Source organism: Neovison vison, chromosome 5 (assembly GCF_020171115.1).
Source record: "Neovison vison isolate M4711 chromosome 5, ASM_NN_V1, whole genome shotgun sequence".
Taxonomy (NCBI): domain Eukaryota; kingdom Metazoa; phylum Chordata; class Mammalia; order Carnivora; family Mustelidae; genus Neogale; species Neogale vison.
The window spans coordinates 56,597,562-56,614,811 of record NC_058095.1 but is presented as its reverse complement, the minus strand read 5'-3'; the positions used below and the strand labels follow the sequence as shown (position 1 = coordinate 56,614,811).

Below are 17,250 nucleotides of genomic sequence, written 5' to 3'. Positions count from 1 at the left end.
GGGTCTGTCAGTTTCTCTCCAATGGACCTGCCCCAGCCTCGTTTCCTCTCTCCCCACCTGCTTTGCTTTCTCTTCTGGGAATTCCTGGCATTCCTGTCTCCCAGGCCCAGGTCCCTTTCTAGTCTGGAGCCCAATGGCTTGTGGCCTGTCGCGGTGCTTCTCCCCTCCCCCGGGTGTGCTGGTAGAGGGAGCTGGCCGCTCCTCTCCCCTGAGTCACGGCAGGCTAGGTAGGGCTGCTGCGGGGTGCTCGAGCGGGAGCTGGAGCCCGTTCCGAGAAGGGCTGAGAGCCAAGGCCAGGCTGCTTAATCCGATTACCGAGGCCTGGAGCAGAGTGGGGAGCCTGGCTCTCTCGAGACCCTCTGAGGCTCAGGGGGCCGGCCCTCCGCTCTGGGTCCAGGCTCGTTCTCAGGGATCCACACCAATGACCCCTTGCTTCCGGGGGTGGGGGGGGTTTGTCCCGGGGCCTGGGGCTCCCTGTCCTCAGACTCACGTTTGCAGAGGGCACCCCGAGGGGAGAAACCGAGGCTTGGGGTTTAGCGTTGGGACGGCTTAAGTCTGCTCACCTGGACCCGGGTTGAGTCACCACCTGAGCACCTGCTGGGATGACTCAGGAAACCGAACCGGCCTGCCTCTTGACAGTTGGCCCAGGGGCAGGTCAGGGCTTTGAGGAGCAATAGGCACAAGAAAAGGGTTTGGGGTAGGGGGTGGGGTGTTCCCAACTTCCTCCTAGCTCAATTGGGACCCTGAGGGCTTTTGATTCCCCTGTGCCGGATCCCATTGTGCGGAGGAATTGACTTTAAAATTGCCGGAGCTGCAGCAGGGAGGGGAAGGCGTGCAGCCCTCCTGGGGCTGGATGGCTTGACATCTGGGTCTTGGGTGGGGAGGGGGCGTGGTGCCCCGAGGGGAGTGTTGGGGGCTGGGAAGAACAGGACACCTGGGTTTGCCCGAGGGAGGGGGACGTTGGCGCCCTTAAGAAGGCGCGGTCTGCGGGGAGGGAGTGGGGAGGAGTCTGGTTAAAAGCCATTCCCGGGTCTGGCCCACCCGCCAGCCACAGACGTTGAGGCCAGGTGAGAGGGGCGGTGGCGTCCGGGCCCGGGACTGCTCGGGACGCTCGGAGGCCGGGCGCGCCGCGGCGGCAGGCGGGCTGGGGCGGACGCCTCGCGGCGTCGGGAGCGGAGCGCGCAGCCTGCTCCTTGCGGGGTGCCCGACGGCGGGTCGAGCGCCGGCTTTCCAGGTGCGCTTAATTGGTTGGGAGCAGGGGCTCCATTCTCAGCACTCTGAACTTGGGGACGACGCCTACTTTTTAGGGAGACGAGTTCCTCTGGAACGACTCGAGACTAGGAAGACACTTGCATTTTAAGGACCCCGGGTTTGGGTACCGACGTTGCGCTTCGGAAGGGAGGGCGCGCGGGACGCCCTCTCAAGGCTTCCCTCCTCCCCCCGCCCCACGCCCCCATGGCGCTTCCCGGCCCTCCCCACGACCAGGTCTGGAGCCTGCAGCCTCCTGCCCCCGCGGCTCCTGCCAACTCGCCCTCGGGCTGTCAGGAGCGGGAGGGGGCCGGGAGCCCAGGGGTCTCCGGGGGGCTCCCCCTGGAGAAGGTGAAGCGGCCCATGAACGCGTTCATGGTGTGGAGTTCCGCGCAGCGCCGCCAGATGGCGCAGCAGAACCCGAAAATGCACAACTCGGAGATCTCCAAGCGCCTGGGCGCGCAGTGGAAGCTGCTGGGCGAGGACGAGAAGCGGCCCTTCGTGGAAGAGGCCAAGCGGCTGCGCGCCCGGCACCTGCGCGACTACCCCGACTACAAGTACCGGCCTCGGCGCAAGGCCAAGAGCTCCGGCGCCGGGGCGCCCCACTTCGGCGCGGGGAGTGGCAGCGTGGCTGCTGGCGGGCCAGTCTGGGGCCCCGGGTTCGCGACCACCCAGGGGAGCAGAGGCTTTGGGTACCAGCCGCCCAACTACTCCACAGCCTACCTGCCCGGCGGATACGGGTGAGCGCGTGGGGAGCGGGCTGAGGAAGGACCGGGGCCATTGGGGGGGGGGGGTGGAGCCAGCTGGGAGGATGCCCCAGTGCCGCCCTGGCCTGGGAGTGCTCTGGTGGCCCTGGGTTTCCATCCCAGCCCCGCAGTGCTGGCCCCCAGGATGTGATCCTGTTTCTAGTTACCTGAATTTCCCGTTTCCTCCCTGCTTCTGGCCCTCCTGTGACCCGGCTTCCTCTCCCTGCCCGCAGGGCAAGGAGAGGCCAGGCCCAACTCTGCCCCTTCTTGGCCTCCCGCCCCAAACAGGCTCAGCACGCAAACTGGCCCTCCAGAGCGTGCCCCGACAGGGCGCAGTTCTCAAGCTGTCCCAGGGTCCTCCAGACGGCCCCATCCAGTGGGGCCCGGACAGCCAGGGCCTTGTACCTATGTTGGCCAGAGCTGGTCCAGCCCCCCAACCTCTGAGTGGGGGCCCTGCCGGCCCTTACCAGCTTGGAACAGGCTCTAACCCCGGTGTCTCTCTCTCTGCAGCTCTTCCCACTGTAAACCAGAGACGACTTCACCGTGCACCCTCCCTCAGAGTAACCCCCGGCTCCAGGGAGAGCTGCTCCCCCACTATAGCCCCTACCTCCCCCCAGGCTCTCCCACTCCGTACAACCCTCACCTGTCGGGGTCCCCCCTGCCCCTGACCCACCTCTAACCCTGGTGGACACGGACCTCCCAGGAAGGGCCCCTTCCTCCCCCTCCTCCTCTGTCTTCACCCAGAACCTCCCACCCCCACTCCAAGCTGCAAACCCTCCTTTAGAACTCTGTTGGACCCCAGTTCAGAGGAGGCCTGTGCGATGGTCCGCATCTGTGCTGCCACCTCCCCCCCAAAACACACTTTTTTTGTAGGATGAACACAGTTTTTACAATTAAACCATGTCTCGGCGTCTTTATTGCCCTGTGTCTGTTCCCCCATCACTGCAGCAGGAACCAGCAGTCTCCGCTCCCTTCCGCCTGGACCTGCCAGAGCAGGAACTGCCTCACCCCACCCTGCGGTCCTGCCTGAGTCACTCTCCATCTTGCCCCACCCCCAGCCAGCACTGGGGTCCTGGAGGCCATCCCAACCAGGTTCAGGAAGGGAGGCAGCAGCCCCAGGCTCCCAGATGCGTTCATCAGCAGACTCTGCCCTACAGGGCCACAGGGGGAGCTGGGGGAGCGCAGGGCTGACTTGGGCCCCAGAGATACCTAAATAGCTGGGGGTTGCTGCTGGAGAAGCGTGCGAAGGATTAAAATGAGTTAATAGTACACATGCGGCGCCGTGCAAAATGTCAGCTTAAAAATCCCGACGCCCATCCCTTCAAAGGATACACATTCCCACCAAAACCCTGGCTCAAGGCTGTCACAGCCGCAGAGGAATGAAGAATGAGGAGAGGTCGGTCCGGATGGGAACGACTCCGAGGGTGGGGGACAACTGGAAGAGACCTGGAACATGCTCCAGGAGCCAGCTCCGCCCTACTGCTCTTTCTTCCCGTGGCCGGCCTTTGCGTTCCAATAGAAGAGGAGCTGGCCGGCGATGAGGCCGTTGCAGAGAGAAGAGACCACGAAGGTGCCCGCCATGAGAGGGTCTCCCGTCTCCTGCGCAACACCCCCGGGGACCCAGAAAGCGTTCAGGGAAGGAGCCGCTTAAGCCCGCTGCTGCGCAAGGGCAGGGCTCTAGTGCCCCCTGGAGGGCATAAGAAGCGCTCACCTGAATAGAGGTGAAGATTCTGGCCAAGGACCCTGCAAACAGCAGAAAGACGGTGATGGCCGAGAGCTGGCCCGTGTGTCCGTTCTGGTAGTTGGTGGCAGCCTGGAGCAGCTGGGGGAGACGGTGAACGGTGACATCTGAATTCTCCTCATGTCCGTCACAGAGCTGCCGACCCCTCCCCGTCCACCTGCACCCTTCCTTTCCTCCCAGTCCTCACCCTCCCCACGACCACCGCAGGCATGTTGGAGGCCTGGAGCAGGGTGATGAGGGCCAGGGGCGTCAGCGGGGACAGCAGCAGCAGCAGTACCAGCGCATAACTTGCTAGGAAGGTGACACCTGGGGGTCAGGGAGGTAAGGAGTCCTACTGAGCCTCTCCAGTACTTGGGCTTCCCCAGGCCAGAGTGCCCTCCAGGGCCCGCTACAGCCACAGCCGGCTCTCGGCTGAACCCCCAGCACCTTGCACGGTCTGTCCTCTGTAGTGCAGGACCAGGAAGCAGATGGTGATGGTCTGGAACATCAGGAACAGGGCTTCTCCCCAAGAGCTGCAGAGTCAAGAGTTGGGAGGAAGAAAGGCGGGCCTGGAAAGAGGCGGGGAGAGCCTCCATGGCCTCTCCATCTGGGGCTACAGTTCGCTGATGTCTCCCCGTCCGTCAGCCCCCGCCTGACAGACTCCGTCTAGGTCCTGGCCATCCATGGCGTGCTCTCTTATCATGACCACAGAAGACGGCCAGATTTCCAGAAGGGCTGAGGCTTAGCCACCCTTTTACCTGCCTTGCCCTACCCCCCCTAGACGTGTGGACATTCACCCCCGACCAAGGGTGGGCTCCCTCACCTGAACGGGAACTTGTTGGTGATGCTGTAGACCATGGTCCCTGTCAGTGCCACTAGTTCTAGCATTACTGACTGAAGGCTCAACCCTTCGGCACTCTTGGCTCTCAGGATTTTAAACACCTGCGGCAGTTTTACTAGAGACAGGAAGAGAAGGCCAAGGATGAGGGGCGTGCATCCCTCCGGAGCAGCCAGGCAGCGGGCTGGGAAGCCTGGACCTCCACTTCCCGTTAAGGGACCCACCCAGTTTCTGGCATCTCAGCTCTCCGCCCTCCACCCGACAGCAGGTGAAGATCAGGTACAAGGTACGTACCCAGCAGTGACCCAGCCACAATGCCCAGACCCAGGCCTTTGCTGAGCAGAATCTTGAGGCAGGGGACTGAGAAGAGAAAAAAAGGAGTAAACTGAACGAACGCCTCTCGAACCGAGCCCAGGGCTAAAGGGTCTAAACAATGCGGCGGGTTGCTGGTTGCCACCGCTCCTTAAGACCTGGACAGAGCCGCACAGGGAAGCCTGGGGCTGTCTGGTGGCGGGTGCAAAAGGCCTGGGCCTTCCTGCTCCAAATCCTATCACTGTCAGCTGACTTTCCCAAAACAGGCTTGACCCTGCGGATTACAGCTGAACTGCTTGGTGTGGGGGCGCCTGGGTGGCTCAGTGGGTTAAGCATCTGCCTTTGGCTCAGGTCAGGGTCCTGGGATCGAGCCCCACGTTGGTCTCCCTGCTTTTCTCTTTTCCTCTCTCTGCGGCTTCCCCTGCTTGTATATGCACGCGCTCTCCGTCAAATAAAAAATGTGGGAAAAAAAAAAACTTCTTGGTGTGACTTCCAAGTCTCCATCGCTTCCCTATGCAAAGCTGAGCAATGCCCAGGAGTCCACAGATCCTTCATTCGCCTCATCTGGGCAACCCAGGCGACCCACTCCAGCTGTCTCCCAACCCACTCATTCCTGAACCCTTGTCCCTGGTCCCCTGTTCAGGGACCTCACGTTACCCTTCAGGTAGGCCTGGCCCACACCTTCTGTAGCCCAAGGAGCTCCATCCAGTCGGGTCCCGGGAGCACACAGTGGGGAAACAGGAAGGGACAAGGGCAGGCTGGGCCGGTCTCCCACGGGAACTGACGTCTGCAGTGGGCTTCGTGGGGGCCTGCCTCGCAGACAAGGCACTGCGGGATTACCCCAGGCTCAGCCCACGAGCAAACGTGGAGGGTTAGAGGCGCCCCTGAAGTGCCCCTGGAGCCCAGACTCAGAGGCCTTGAAGCAAGCGCCACCTGCTCAAGGTCTACTCCTAATTTTTCATCTTTTTTAAGATTTTATTTGTTTGAAAGAGAAAGCAGGAGCAGGGGGAACGGCAGACGGAGAGGAACAGGCTCCCCGGCGCGGGGCTCCATCCCAGGACCCCGGGATCCTATCGAACTACTGGAAACCGGAACGACATATACTCAGGCTGTGACTCTGCTTCGTGCTCCTCGAGTCTTCCCAACTCTCACGGTCATAAAGAAGTATTTCCGCCGCCGCCGCCCGCCGACCCCTCCCGGCCGCGGCCCGCCCATACAAGAGGAGCCCCAGTCTATGGAGGCCGAGACACTTCCGCCCCCTCCGCAGGGACTTCCGCCCGGCTCAGCCCGGCAGGGGAGGCCGCTGCTTGGGCCGCAGTCCCGCGCCACTGATGGCCGAGGGCGCTCGAGCAGAACTTTGATAGGAGGCCGAATAAAGCTCACCGTGAAGCAAGTCCCAGTGGACGAAAATTTGGTCGTAGCATTTCTCAGGTAAGAGAAGCGGTACCAGCGCCCGTTTGAGCGGGCCGTCTGCTTCGGCCGCCATGTTGCAAAACTAGCTTCCGCCCTTCTCCGAGCCGCCATTGACCGACGGTGCGCATGCGCGTTCTGGGCTTCCGCCCTCCTTGGTCCACGCTCTCTTTCCCCGCCCTCCGCCCCCCCCGCCCCCCCCCGCCTTCAGCAGCGTGAAATAGGTCTCACAGAGAGACCACGTTTCGGACGCACCCTCCCTGTTCGAATTTCATGGTGGCCTCGGGCTGTGCGCCTGCGCAATTCCACCTATCGCGCCTTTGTTTACGCTTCCAGTTCGGAGGCAACACGGAGCCTCCTGCCTTTCTCCGCGCCTGCTGCGCGGCGCCATCTTGTCCGCCTCCGGTCGACTCCACGTTGTTCGAAGTTGAGAGTGAAGGCACTTGAGTTTCCCGAAGGGCGTTGGGTGGGGGCGCCGTGGTTCCCTGTCTCCTGTTGTCTCGGCGTCTCCAGAGCGAGGGGCGCTGGCGGGAGTAGGACAGCCTGCGGCAGGCAGGCCCCCCGGAGGCGCCAAGCTGCACGCAGGCCCTTGTTCCACCTCCCCCGGCTCGCCCTGGGCCTTGGCGGTTGGGTGCGCCCGTAGATGCTGGGCCGGGACGGTGAGACGGAAGAGGAGGCAGCAGGGGAAGAAGGCGAGCCCCGGGACCTGAGGGTTCCCTCCCACCCCTCCGACCCCTGTGCCCTCTGCGGCCGCGTGCCGAGCGAGCGCGCCAGCGAGGCCCCGGGCCCAGCAGCGCCCCTTGGGAAAGGCCAGCGTGGACGACCCCCCAGCACCGCGGAGCGATGTCCTCCGCCCCCCACCTCCCGCACTGGGACTCGGGCTCCCAGCCATACTGGGGGAGGCGGGCCTGGCGCCCCCCGCATGGATCACGCTCTCGAGTGGCCGTTCTTTGCCACAATCAGCAAGGTCACCCCGGATGTCCGGGGACGCGGTGGTGGGGCTGCTCGCAGTGGGACAGGTCTCCGGCCTTATAGGACCTCTGCAGCTGGAAGGGCCCGGTCCTGGCCCCCCGGCGATTGCACCGTGGGCTCCTGTGAAGTGGGGCAACCGGCCTGGGGTGGGCGACTGGCCTGGGGCGGCCGCCCGCTCTCACAAGGTACACCGCACGGGGCTGGGGGTGTGGGGCCCTGGCTGGAGGTATTCTGTTACTGGGGGAGCACCGAGAGTGATTGTGGGTGGAGGTCAGAGTACCCACTGCTGCCGCAGCTGGGATAGGAGCATCCCTGGTGCGGGAGGGTTTGATCGGCGTGTGCAACCCTTCCCTGACCGCGGCGGGCAGCGCAGAGGTTCTTGTTGCTAAAGAGGTCCCACACAGCCCTTGGAAAGGAAATGACCCAGCTGCGACCTTCCCACCCACGCTCATTGGCCGTTGCTACCTGCTTCACCTGTGACTGCAAAACTGGTTTGGAGGACAGGGGGCGCTGGAGCAGCCAGAGGCCCCAGAGAGAGGAGAAGAGGAGGCAGGGGGGCCAGGCGGGTGCGACACCAGCTGTGCCAGGCTTTGGGGGCTGAACCCATGAGGGCATGTGGTCACTTGTGACCTGATGGTCTGGCTGCCTGAGCCTCAGTCCTGGACGGTGCAGAAAGGCGTGTGAGCGACCGTCAGCGGCTTTTAATCCTGATAAGAAAGGGGAAACTGAGGGCAGAGGTTCGAGCAGGTTTTATTATTCTGGGGCTGGGAAAGGAGAAACAGGTCAAATCTAACGAACATCTTCCTCCTCCATACCTCCATGTGGCATTAACTCTGCTCTCGTTGGGGACCCTGAAGTCAGAGAGGGAAGACAACTTTTGTTTCTGAGTCGGTTGAGTGGGAAGAACCGCGGGCCCTGTGGTGTCCTCTGGTGTTGGGACAGATCCTCAGAGGGCCTGGTAGGAGGGTGGGCGTCTCCGAACCACGCAGAATGTAACCAGCACCAGGGCGAGGAGGCCGAGTGCCACCAAACCGATGATAACGGGCAGTAGGTTGAACTGGTCGCTGGGACAGGAGAAACCTGGCAGAGAGGGAGGGCGGGCAGGAATCACAGTGGAGGCCAGGCCCAGGAGGGAGGAGGCCGCGGGGGGCACGCTGGCAACTGGGAGGCTGGCGCGGAGCTCCCCTAGAAGACTCTGGGCCCTAAACAAAAGGGGAGGCGGCCAGAGTCTTGCAGAGGAAGTGGGACAGTTGCCTTAGAGCCACAGCAGGCCTGAGAGAGGAAGGGAAGTTCGGGGTGTAGGAAGGAGGGTTCTGGGCCCGGGGCAGGGGGCTGTCCGAGGTGGGGGGGGAAGGAGGGGTCTTACTTGGCCCAAAGGCCCCTGAGAAAGGCAGCCGAGCAGCCTGCAGCTTCAGCCTGAGCAGGTCAAGGCGCAGAGACGGTGCCAGGGCGACACTCGCGTTTCTGCAGCTGAAGCTCTGGCCCAGGGGCGCTTGGAGAGCTCGAAGGGATGAATTCTGACCTGAGAAGGTCCATTCTGGAAGAGCGAGGAAGGGTCAGCTCTCTGTCCCTGTCCCCGGCTGCTGTCCCTTCAGGAGCCTGGACGTCCAGGGCCCGCGGCGAGGGGGCTGGTTACTCACGCGCTGCCCGAGGAAAGGAGACGTTGTACTCCAGAGCCATAGAGCTCAGGTAGACCGCGCCCTGCCGTGTGTCCTGGGGAGGTGACCGGGAAGGCTCAGGGCGGCCGGGGCAGCCGGTCAGGAGCGCAGCGAGGGATGGGTGGGAGGAGGGCTCGCGGGGGCGGGGATGAGGGCGAGGTACCTGCTCGAATCTGAAGCTGAGCTGTCCAGAAGGGAACGAGAGCAGCAGACAGGGGTGGGCGCCCTCACAGCGCCCCTGCGGCTTGGTCTTGTTGGGGTTCAGGACCGAGATGCCCCAGGCCTGCAGAAGTTAAGATGAGCGTGCTGTGAGAACACGGATGCGCCGTCCAAGGCTCCTTGCCCTCTGCACGCTCCCCGCCCTGTGTGTCCCCTTCTGCCCCACAGCCAGGGGCCTCGCGCCCCTGCCCCTCTGGTCCTCCGCCGTCTCTTGGTGTTACCTCTCCTCCGCCCTGGGTTGGGTACAGGACTCCAATCTGAATCTGGGCTTGGAGCCGGACGCAGGGCTGGGAGCCATTAGTCCAAGTGTAGTCTCCTATGGCCTCTTGGGGCCCTGGGCTGGGACTGGGGGGTGGGGGTGGAGGGGGCGGTGGCCCTGGGTGGGGGGAGCTGGTGGAGGTGTTGGGGCTGGTGGTGGTGCTGTTGCTCATCGTTGGGTGAACCGTGGTGTTTCCGTGGCTGGGGGTGGTCGGGGGCTTGTGAGTGGTTGTTGTGGGTTCTTGGCTGGTGGCGCCTGCCGTGGTGGTTCTGTGGCTCATGGTCCCAGGGCTTGCTGTGCTTTCTGTGGCCGTCGGGGTCACCGTAAAGGACGGTAGCAGAGTGGCCGACTTCTTATGAGGACAGTCGTTCCCCGTCCCTTGGGCTTTCAGCAGAGCAAGACTGGTCAGCAGCCCTCGGGCAGGCTCCTCCTGGGGCCCCCTCCCCTCAGGCCTCTTCTTACCTGCCAGCAGCCCCAAGGCCCCCAAGAAGAACACAGCGAGCCTCATGACAGACGGGCCTCACCCGGGCAGTCCAGGTCGGGTTTGTCTGGACCCGCTGCTTGCTCAACCCTAGCCTTCTGCCTCCGGTTGGAAAAGGAGGAATTAGGATTTTGACTTCCTGTAACTCTGGCGGTCCGCCCCCAGCCTGACTCAGGCACCTCAGCCCCAGCCACTGATCCCTGAGTCACTGACCTTTGTCATTGAGTGAGGGGGTTGCCTTGGCTTCCCAAGTGGGTGCCACCAGCCTTCAAAAGGTCACACATAGATGGGAGTCTGCGGGCAGCTGTTCCTCAGGGAACAATGTTTCCAAGTCTGCCCGAGGTCCCAAGGGATTACAAAACCAGTGGGGACACATACCCCAATGTACCCCAGAAATGGTGTATGCAAGCCAAGGGGTTGGGAAAGGGTAATTTTTTTTTTTTTTTTAAGATTTTGACAGATCGCAAGTAGGCCAGGCAGGGTGGAGCTGACCCCCTGCCAAGCAGAAAGGCAGAGGCTTAACCCACTGAGCCACCCAGGCACCCTGGGAAGGGTTTCTATTCTGTCACTTCCTCTTGGCGGAGACACGTGAGGTGCTTATGATGCTGCTGGCGCCTGGCGTCCAGCCCGTTACAGAGCAGGGTCCCATCCAGTGAATGGGTCCACTTTCTGATCAGAAGGGAGGTGGGGGAAAAAAGGCAATCCGAGGATAATTTGGAATGGTAATGACTACTAGCTGGGAGGTGGGGGGCACAGCCAGAGATGCACCAGTAACAGGTGGGAAGGAAGGGGAGGCAAGAAATGAGAAGCCCAAACAGGCAGTTTGCAAGTCATTTTATTCAGAATTTTGTGTTTTGTTTCCTGAATCAATAAATACTATACAAAACAATGTAAAAATGGCTACCATTTTTCCTCCCCTGCTCCCCCCACCTGGGGACAATCCCCTGGCTCAGTGAACTCAGGGATTCTCCAGATTTGGTCCAGCAAATGAGGCTGAGTGACACTGTGGCCCCTTGGATCCTCAGAGGCATTCAGCTGGGGTGGGGGAGAGCCTCTGGGGTTTGGAGGTTGACTAGGTTACGGACAGATTAGTGTTTTTGGGAGAAGAGACGGCGCCTGGAGCAAGAGCCTGCCCCAAAGAAAAGGGGGTCTAAAATGTTCACGGTTCCTTCTTTTGCCTCAAAAAGTGACATTTATTCAAAGAAAAAAAAAAGAAGAAAAAAAAAATGACAAGATGTCCATCCCTTGGCTCCCTTCCCTCCCCCCTCCTACTACTCTTCAGCCCCCCAGACTGAACCCTGGGGGGCCTAAGTAGCAGGACAGCCCCTCAGATGAGGTCAGCGACATTAAGGGGCATCTCCTCAATGGAAGTGTTGTAGAATGTCTCGATGTCTCGGAGAGTCCTCTTGTCTTCTTCTGTCACCATGTTAATAGCCACACCCTTACGGCCAAATCGTCCCCCACGACCGATTCTGGTGGGAAACAAGGACATCTCAGTGTGAGGGAGGACAACAGAAAGGGAGGAGGAAAGAACTTTAGCTCAGGGCAATCTGTGGGAACACTCCAAATCTACGCTTACCTGTGGATGTAGTTTTCCCTGTTGGTGGGAAGGTCATAGTTGATGACTAAGGAAACCTGCTGCACATCGATGCCTCTGGCCTAAGTCAGGGGAGAGGACGGGTGAGCACGAGCGCGAGGGGACACAATCAGGCCAGAGGGATGGGAATGAGTGTAGGCGGCCAAAGGCAGGCAAAGGAACAGACGTGCCCGGTCCCTGAGCAGCCTTAGGCATGCCAGATCATCTTCCAAGTTGCTACTTTCCGTAAGAGGGGCACGAGCGGGCCCCCTGGAGAGGGAATCAGCTTGGACTTTCCCTTCTTCCTCCCTGCCCAGCGGCCACCCCCACTCACCAGCAGGTCAGTGGTGATCAGCACTCTGCTGGAGCCCGAGCGGAACTCCCTCATGATAACATCTCGTTCCTTTTGGTCCATGTCTCCATGCTAGAGCAGAAACAGAGGGGAGGACGCGTGTCACAGGCCCGCGGGCGCAGGGGAGCAGCTAGCTGTAAGGCGCGGACACACCAGGGGCACGCACCATGGCGGACACAGTGAAGTCCCGAGCGTGCATCTTCTCGGTGAGCCAGTCCACCTTCCTCCGGGTGTTGATGAATATGACCGCCTGCGTGATGGTCAGGGTCTCATACAAGTCACACAGCGTGTCCAGCTTCCACTCCTGGGAGGGGGAGGGGAGACCAGTCAGGGGCTATACCCAACCGCACCGCGCCGGCCCGCCTCCTGCGCCGGGCCCCACCTCTCGCTCCACATTGATGTAGAACTGGCGGATGCCCTCCAGGGTCAGCTCCTCCTTCTTGACCAGGATCCGGATGGGGTCCCTCATGAACTTCTTGGTCACCTCGAGCACGTCGGAAGGCATTGTGGCAGACAGCAAAACCACCTAACACAAAACAGCAGCGTCGGGATGGGGGGCCTTCACGATGCTTGCCCCCCTTCCCGCGAACCACCTGCAAGGAAGCCAGTGCCCAGGACGGCTAAAGGGGAGACGCCAGAGTTCTCGATGGCACCCCTGCTGTCACCCCAATCACACGTCACGCAAAGGCAGCCTTGCCTCTGCGGCAGGAGTTTGGACAGCTGCCGCTCACCTGGGTGTTGCTGTTGAGCTTCTGGAATATGTCATAGATCTGGTCCTTGAAGCCGCGGCTCAGCATCTCATCGGCTTCGTCCAGTACGAACATCTTGATGTACTTGGGAGCTACGGAAAGAAAACACCAGCAAACCAGAATAAGGAAACGACAGGAGACTTCAATTTCCCGATGAGGAACAGGAAAAGGACAAGAGCTCTGCTCTCAGAAGACAAGGTTGATCCTCCGCCCGCGACCCGCTCAGCCAGCTGGCAGCCCCAAGGAGCAAAACACTCCCCCAGGCTCAGGACAGGAAGCGGGCTCAGATGACACGCATGGGCTCATCACAGAGCAGCGCAGCCCAGCGCAGGGGGGTCTGCGGAGGGGGAACAGGACTCACACAGGTATCTGCGGTTCAACATGTCAAACACCCGGCCCGGGGTGCCCACGATGATGTGCGGCGCCTCCATCTGCAGCTTCTGGACCTCGGCACGCACGTTGGTCCCCCCAATGCAGGCGTGGCAGGAGGCGCCCATGTAGTCTCCCAGCGCCATGACTACCTTCTGTATCTAGACCCAGAGACAAGTGCCCGTATGTGAGCCGCACCAGAGCCAGGCCGCAACGGAGATGGTTGGGATATACCGCTTGCTCTCCAACTCAGACAGGGTGCCGTTAAACTCACTGCTCAGACAAGGAACGGGTAGACGCTTCATTTAAGATCACGCTGTGCGTTAAGCAGCAGGCTCAGAGTATGAGCTGCGTCTGGCTCCTATGAACACAAGGGTTCACAGTAACCCCCTTCCTAAGCCACCAAGGACCCATTTCGTCAGGTCTCGTAGCTACCAGTCTTAGGAACAGGACATCCACCTGCGTCCTAGCGAACTCTGGCCACACAACCTGTGCTGGGGGCACGTGCAGTCTCTAGAAAGTGTCTTCTGCACACACAATAAAGTCTTTTTGGAGTTCTTCTAGAACTCTCCCTAGCTTGCAGTACCATACCTTTATTCAGTCAGCATAGAATCACCCTGACTTCTCCACCCAACTTTCCTACTGAAGAGATCACGGTTTCTGACCCTCTCTCCTCCAAGAGCTGGGGAAACAGTCTACCACAGGGGTTTTATGTGCCCCAGGCATGAAACAGCTCTGGTCACCGCCCCAGGCATCAAGCTAGGATCAACAAAGGGCTGTGCGTCCACTCTGCCCCCAGCTGATAGGAGCACACCACCACTGCCAAGGTGTCTCTCTGCCCATCGCCAGAGGCTCTGTTCATCAAACAGCCACCAAACCTGCCTGGCCAGCCAGGCTCCACCTTTTCGTTTGACTCAGGAAATGGGTGGAAAAAATAATGCTTATTGTGTTTGGGCAAGAGAGAGCTTATAATTAACCCTGAGAGGCTCTAGATATCCCGGAGCCCTGGCTTACTTCCTCACCTCACGCACTGGCCCCTTCAGCCATCCCCCCGAGACTGTGCTTCACTTCTAATGAGCAGTGATCCGCGGGGAGCACACCTCTCCCCATTTTCTGATGATGCTGATCATTCCCAAAGCAGCCCCTCAGGAGAAGAGAGAAGAAGTGACATGCTCACCTGCTGAGCCAGCTCTCTAGTGGGCGCCAGGACCAAGGCCTGTGTGGCCTTTAGATCTAATTCAATCTGTTGCAGAATCGATATGGCGAAAGTGGCTGTTTTCCCAGTCCCAGATTGGGCTTGAGCGATCACATCGTAACCTAAACAGAGCAGCAGAAATCGGAAATGAGTGCGTACCTCTCAGGATCAGCCCATTCAGGTCTCTGCCCCATCAGCGAGCACCCCACAGAGCTGCGGGGCGAGCGTGAAGTGCTTCAGACTTCACCCTGGCGCTGTGCAGTGCCCACGTGCAACAGCGTGAACTAGACCAGATCACTCCCTCTGTACTGCACTGAGCCGGCCTAGAAACACAAATATGAACAATCACGAGCTGCCTAAACCACCACCTTACTGAGATCACACCGGCAATCCGTGTGTCCAGGGCATGAACCAGACATGGCACAGACCAAAAGCCGAGCTGGGATGAACAAGGAGTTGCTCTGTCCCTGACTGATATGAAACAAGCACCACCAACCAGGTGCTGCTCTACCCAGGTCAGGGACAGTCCAGAACCTGTGCTGGGGCCAAGCGCACTCACCCTTGATACAAGGAAGAATGGCTCGCTGCTGGATGGCAGAAGGCTTCTCAAAACCATAGGCGTAGATGCCACGGAGAAGGGACTCGGAGAGGTTCATGTCGTCAAAGCTGTCAACGATCTCATTCCAGTTGCTCTGTGGGACAGAGTGTTTCCAGTGGTAGGAGAGACCACGCTGTGTTTTAGCGCGGAGGAGCAGACCTCGTCCTCACTGAGAGCGCCACAGCCCCCGCCTCTCCGCCCACCAGGGAGGCCAGGTGGGTCCCAGACTCAAGGCCCAGGAAATCACCGGACGACACCAGGCCGCTAGTAAACCAGCGAGCAGACCGTACAAAAGACAGGACTTAGACCGAACGGACTGCTATCCGCGCTCCGGGACGCAGATACTTAGAACGAATCTCCGGAAAGGAATCAGGACTGGGGCGGAGTTGGGGCAGATCGACTAGGGAAAGAGACAACCGCGCTCCGGAGACCATGGGACACTGGTGGAGATCGTCTTTCCCAGAAACAGGGACATCGGCGCAGGAGTCCCAAGCTCACCTCGATGACGCCTTCGGGCTCCATCCCATCGGGGCCATTGTCTCTGGATCTGTTGGCGGAAAGCAGAAGCCCACTGAGACGCTGAGAAACCCTCCCCGCGGCCGGCTGGCCAGCACCACGCCGTCGGCCTCCACCAACTCCCCGGGGACACAGCCCTTCCTTCACCGAGTCAGAACGCAGCCGCACTCCCGGGGCCAGGAGGAGGTCCGCGCTCCCGGGCCCACGTGTCCCGGGCCGGGTCGCTCAGAGCCCGAGCGCGTGCGCCTCCCCCGCGGCGGCCCCGGCGCGCCGGAAGTCCCGCCCCTCACCTCCCGGCTGCAAGGGGAGGACATCCCCTTCCCCCCACGTCACTCCGCCCGCGCCCTCCCCCACCCCCTCCAGCCCGGCTCCCCCCCTCGCGGTGCCCGGATGTGGGAGGCCGCGGGCGGTGGCGGCCTCGCGCACAATGAGCCCCAGCCGAGCTAGCGAAGGGGGAGATTGCACAACACTCAGAAGCCAAGCGGGCTGGGGGAGGGGAGCCCCTCGGGCCGCCATGTGCTCGCTCCCTCGACCACCCGGTGGCGTCTCCCCCCGCCACAAACAATCCACAGCCCGCCCGCCCCCGTCGCGAAATGGCGTCGCCCTCCCATACCTCAGGCCGCTCACCCCCGAAGGAAAGTGGACCTGCCCATCCGCAGTTTGCCAATTGCCCGGCTTGTGCGGCAAAATGGACCCGCCCGCCCGGCGCCGGGTAGGCTCCCGGTGCCTCACGCGGCCGCTCCTCGGGGTCAGGCTCGGTCCTGGCCGTCAAGAAAACCAGCACACTGAACGGCCGGCTTCCTCCGCCCCGCCCCGGCTCTCCGCGCGACCGAGCGCCCGGCTCGGAGCACCCGGGCGCCCCTCGCTCCGGCGAGTGGTCCCGTCGGAGGCCCCCGGAACCCCGAGCGCGCGCGAGCCCTCCCTCCGCCGGAGAGGCGTCCGAACCCGCCAGCCCAGGCCACGCGCGCTGGCGGCGGCCGCCGCCGTCCCCCACGCCGGGTCGCGACCCCGCCTGGCGCTCGGGCGCAGTGCCGCGTCGCGGGGGTGGGGTGGGGGGATCGGCCTCCCGGCGGTTCTCGCTCCCCGGGCCGTCCCCGCTCGCCGGCCAGGCCCCGGCCCTGCCCCCTCGACCCCCGGGACCGGGCCTCCCGGCGTGGCTGTCCCGCGTAACCCCGGGCGGGGGGTGGGGGTTTGGAGGTCCAGGGCGGTGGGGCTCGGCTGACCCCCACCCCCCACCCCACGGGGCCCTCGGAAGGGAGCGGCAGGGCAAGCAGCCCCAACCTTTTGCAAAAGGGTTTCTTACCGGGAATCCTGACTCGCAGACATGATCCTTAGAAACTAGGGCGGAGTGCCCGCCTATCGACAACTTATAGAGCGCCCGACCCCGCCCCAGCCATCGCATTGGCTTGGCCGCCTCGGCCCCGCCTGCCGGCGCTCCGCGACTCGGCGTGACGTTAGTTCGCAGGCTCTCCGGCACACCACCACCATTGGACAACCTGAACGCCTATCCAGGCGAGGCCCCGCCCCGCAGCCCCATTGGCTGCAGGGCCCGCCTTTCTCGCCGGTACGGAAGTGACATACGGGAGTCAGGCCTCGAGGCCTGGCAGCCATCTTGGGGCCCAGCGCCCCTACACGTGCGGAGGCGAGCGCGCCCAGGTCATGTGGCCTGGCCGGCCCTATCGCGCGCGAGGGGCGAGGCTTCAGCCTCCAGGGACTTCCGGGCTCCCGAGACAGCCGCTTCCCTTCGCCTCCGCTGCCGATGCGCGCCGGACCCACGGTTTAGTTTGTCGTCTCCTGCCGCAAAGGTAGCCCGGACCCCGCCCCAAACCGCTGCGAGTATGCGGGGGACGGTGGAAACCGGAGGCGCGCTGCCGGCCCCGGGCCGGGAGGGGTAGCCCCCGCGCGCCTGGAGGTGCTGCCGCGAAGCTCCCCCATCCCTGAGCTCTCGCGCGGCCCCCTGCAGCCCCGGCCTCCCCGCCGGGGGGCTTCGTCTCTGCCCGAGCCCGCGACGGAAGGCAGGCCCGCGAGAGTC

At 62.2% G+C, this 17,250-nt stretch overlaps 4 protein-coding genes and 4 non-coding genes across 10 annotated transcripts; 1 reads left to right on the top strand and 7 right to left on the bottom strand.

Annotated features, from left to right (window-relative positions):
- Positions 1–1,049: 1,049 nt before the first annotated feature.
- SOX15 (SRY-box transcription factor 15) lies at positions 1,050–2,892 on the top strand. Its single transcript, XM_044248997.1, has 3 exons — positions 1,050–1,067; positions 1,308–1,988; positions 2,505–2,892. Exons 2-3 carry the CDS (start codon positions 1,456–1,458, stop codon positions 2,671–2,673), a joined length of 702 nt encoding a protein of 233 aa, XP_044104932.1. The 5' UTR covers positions 1,050–1,067; positions 1,308–1,455; the 3' UTR covers positions 2,674–2,892.
- Positions 2,893–3,275: 383 nt separating this feature from the next.
- On the bottom strand, positions 3,276–6,392 carry MPDU1 (mannose-P-dolichol utilization defect 1). Of its 3 annotated transcripts, none has more exons than XM_044248994.1 (7): positions 6,248–6,391; positions 4,847–4,912; positions 4,538–4,670; positions 4,162–4,247; positions 3,923–4,041; positions 3,706–3,816; positions 3,381–3,593 (listed from the first exon to the last, which is right to left on the bottom strand). In XM_044248994.1, exons 1-7 carry the CDS (start codon positions 6,348–6,350, stop codon positions 3,471–3,473), a joined length of 741 nt encoding a protein of 246 aa, XP_044104929.1. In that variant the 5' UTR covers positions 6,351–6,391; the 3' UTR covers positions 3,381–3,470. The 3 variants fall into 3 exon arrangements, with proteins under 3 accessions (XP_044104930.1, XP_044104929.1, XP_044104931.1); XM_044248996.1 differs by lacking the exon at positions 6,248–6,391 and adding an exon at positions 5,969–6,064; XM_044248995.1 differs by lacking the exon at positions 3,923–4,041 and having other exon boundaries at positions 3,276–3,593; positions 6,248–6,392.
- Positions 6,393–7,977: 1,585 nt separating this feature from the next.
- On the bottom strand, positions 7,978–10,010 carry CD68 (CD68 molecule). The gene is made up of 6 exons (XM_044250588.1): positions 9,845–10,010; positions 9,345–9,766; positions 9,068–9,187; positions 8,887–8,959; positions 8,613–8,783; positions 7,978–8,326 (listed from the first exon to the last, which is right to left on the bottom strand). Exons 1-6 carry the CDS (start codon positions 9,888–9,890, stop codon positions 8,193–8,195), a joined length of 966 nt encoding a protein of 321 aa, XP_044106523.1. The 5' UTR covers positions 9,891–10,010; the 3' UTR covers positions 7,978–8,192.
- Positions 10,011–11,021: 1,011 nt separating this feature from the next.
- EIF4A1 (eukaryotic translation initiation factor 4A1) lies at positions 11,022–16,597 on the bottom strand. The gene is made up of 11 exons (XM_044248993.1): positions 16,522–16,597; positions 15,201–15,249; positions 14,664–14,796; positions 14,087–14,226; positions 12,902–13,070; positions 12,523–12,632; positions 12,174–12,317; positions 11,958–12,095; positions 11,774–11,863; positions 11,443–11,522; positions 11,022–11,335 (listed from the first exon to the last, which is right to left on the bottom strand). Exons 1-11 carry the CDS (start codon positions 16,542–16,544, stop codon positions 11,191–11,193), a joined length of 1,221 nt encoding a protein of 406 aa, XP_044104928.1. The 5' UTR covers positions 16,545–16,597; the 3' UTR covers positions 11,022–11,190.
- Positions 11,591–11,732, bottom strand: LOC122908118. Its single transcript, XR_006384897.1, has one exon. It is a non-coding gene; the product is annotated as a small nucleolar RNA SNORA67 (small nucleolar RNA).
- Positions 12,723–12,854, bottom strand: LOC122908152. The gene has a single exon (XR_006384930.1). It is a non-coding gene; the product is annotated as a small nucleolar RNA SNORD10 (small nucleolar RNA).
- Positions 13,619–13,763, bottom strand: LOC122908142. The gene has a single exon (XR_006384921.1). It is a non-coding gene; the product is annotated as a small nucleolar RNA SNORA48 (small nucleolar RNA).
- On the bottom strand, positions 14,496–14,629 carry LOC122908141. Its single transcript, XR_006384920.1, has one exon. It is a non-coding gene; the product is annotated as a small nucleolar RNA SNORA48 (small nucleolar RNA).
- Positions 16,598–17,250: the final 653 nt, after the last annotated feature.

Excerpts from the sequence above, each read along its gene's own strand:
- SOX15 (XM_044248997.1), top strand. The coding sequence starts at position 1,456 with ATGGCGCTTCCCGGCCCTCCCCACGACCAGGTCTGGAGCCTGCAGCCT. Across the intron at positions 1,989-2,504 it reads TACCTGCCCGGCGGATACGG|CTCTTCCCACTGTAAACCAG; the intron begins GTGAGCGCGTGG and ends CTCTCTCTGCAG.
- MPDU1 (XM_044248994.1), bottom strand. The coding sequence starts at position 6,350 with ATGGCGGCCGAAGCAGACGGCCCGCTCAAACGGGCGCTGGTACCGCTT. Across the intron at positions 4,671-4,846 it reads TGTGGCTGGGTCACTGCTGG|TAAAACTGCCGCAGGTGTTT; the intron begins GTACGTACCTTG and ends TCCTGTCTCTAG. Across the intron at positions 3,594-3,705 it reads GAATCTTCACCTCTATTCAG|GAGACGGGAGACCCTCTCAT; the intron begins GTGAGCGCTTCT and ends GGTGTTGCGCAG.
- CD68 (XM_044250588.1), bottom strand. The coding sequence starts at position 9,890 with ATGAGGCTCGCTGTGTTCTTCTTGGGGGCCTTGGGGCTGCTGGCAG. Across the intron at positions 8,960-9,067 it reads TCAGCTTCAGATTCGAGCAG|GACACACGGCAGGGCGCGGT; the intron begins GTACCTCGCCCT and ends TCACCTCCCCAG. Across the intron at positions 8,327-8,612 it reads CTCAGGGGCCTTTGGGCCAA|GTTTCTCCTGTCCCAGCGAC; the intron begins GTAAGACCCCTC and ends CCTCTCTGCCAG.
- EIF4A1 (XM_044248993.1), bottom strand. The coding sequence starts at position 16,544 with ATGTCTGCGAGTCAGGATTCCCG. Across the intron at positions 14,797-15,200 it reads AGCCCGAAGGCGTCATCGAG|AGCAACTGGAATGAGATCGT; the intron begins GTGAGCTTGGGA and ends TCTGTCCCACAG. Across the intron at positions 12,318-12,522 it reads AGCTCAACAGCAACACCCAG|GTGGTTTTGCTGTCTGCCAC; the intron begins GTGAGCGGCAGC and ends GTTTTGTGTTAG.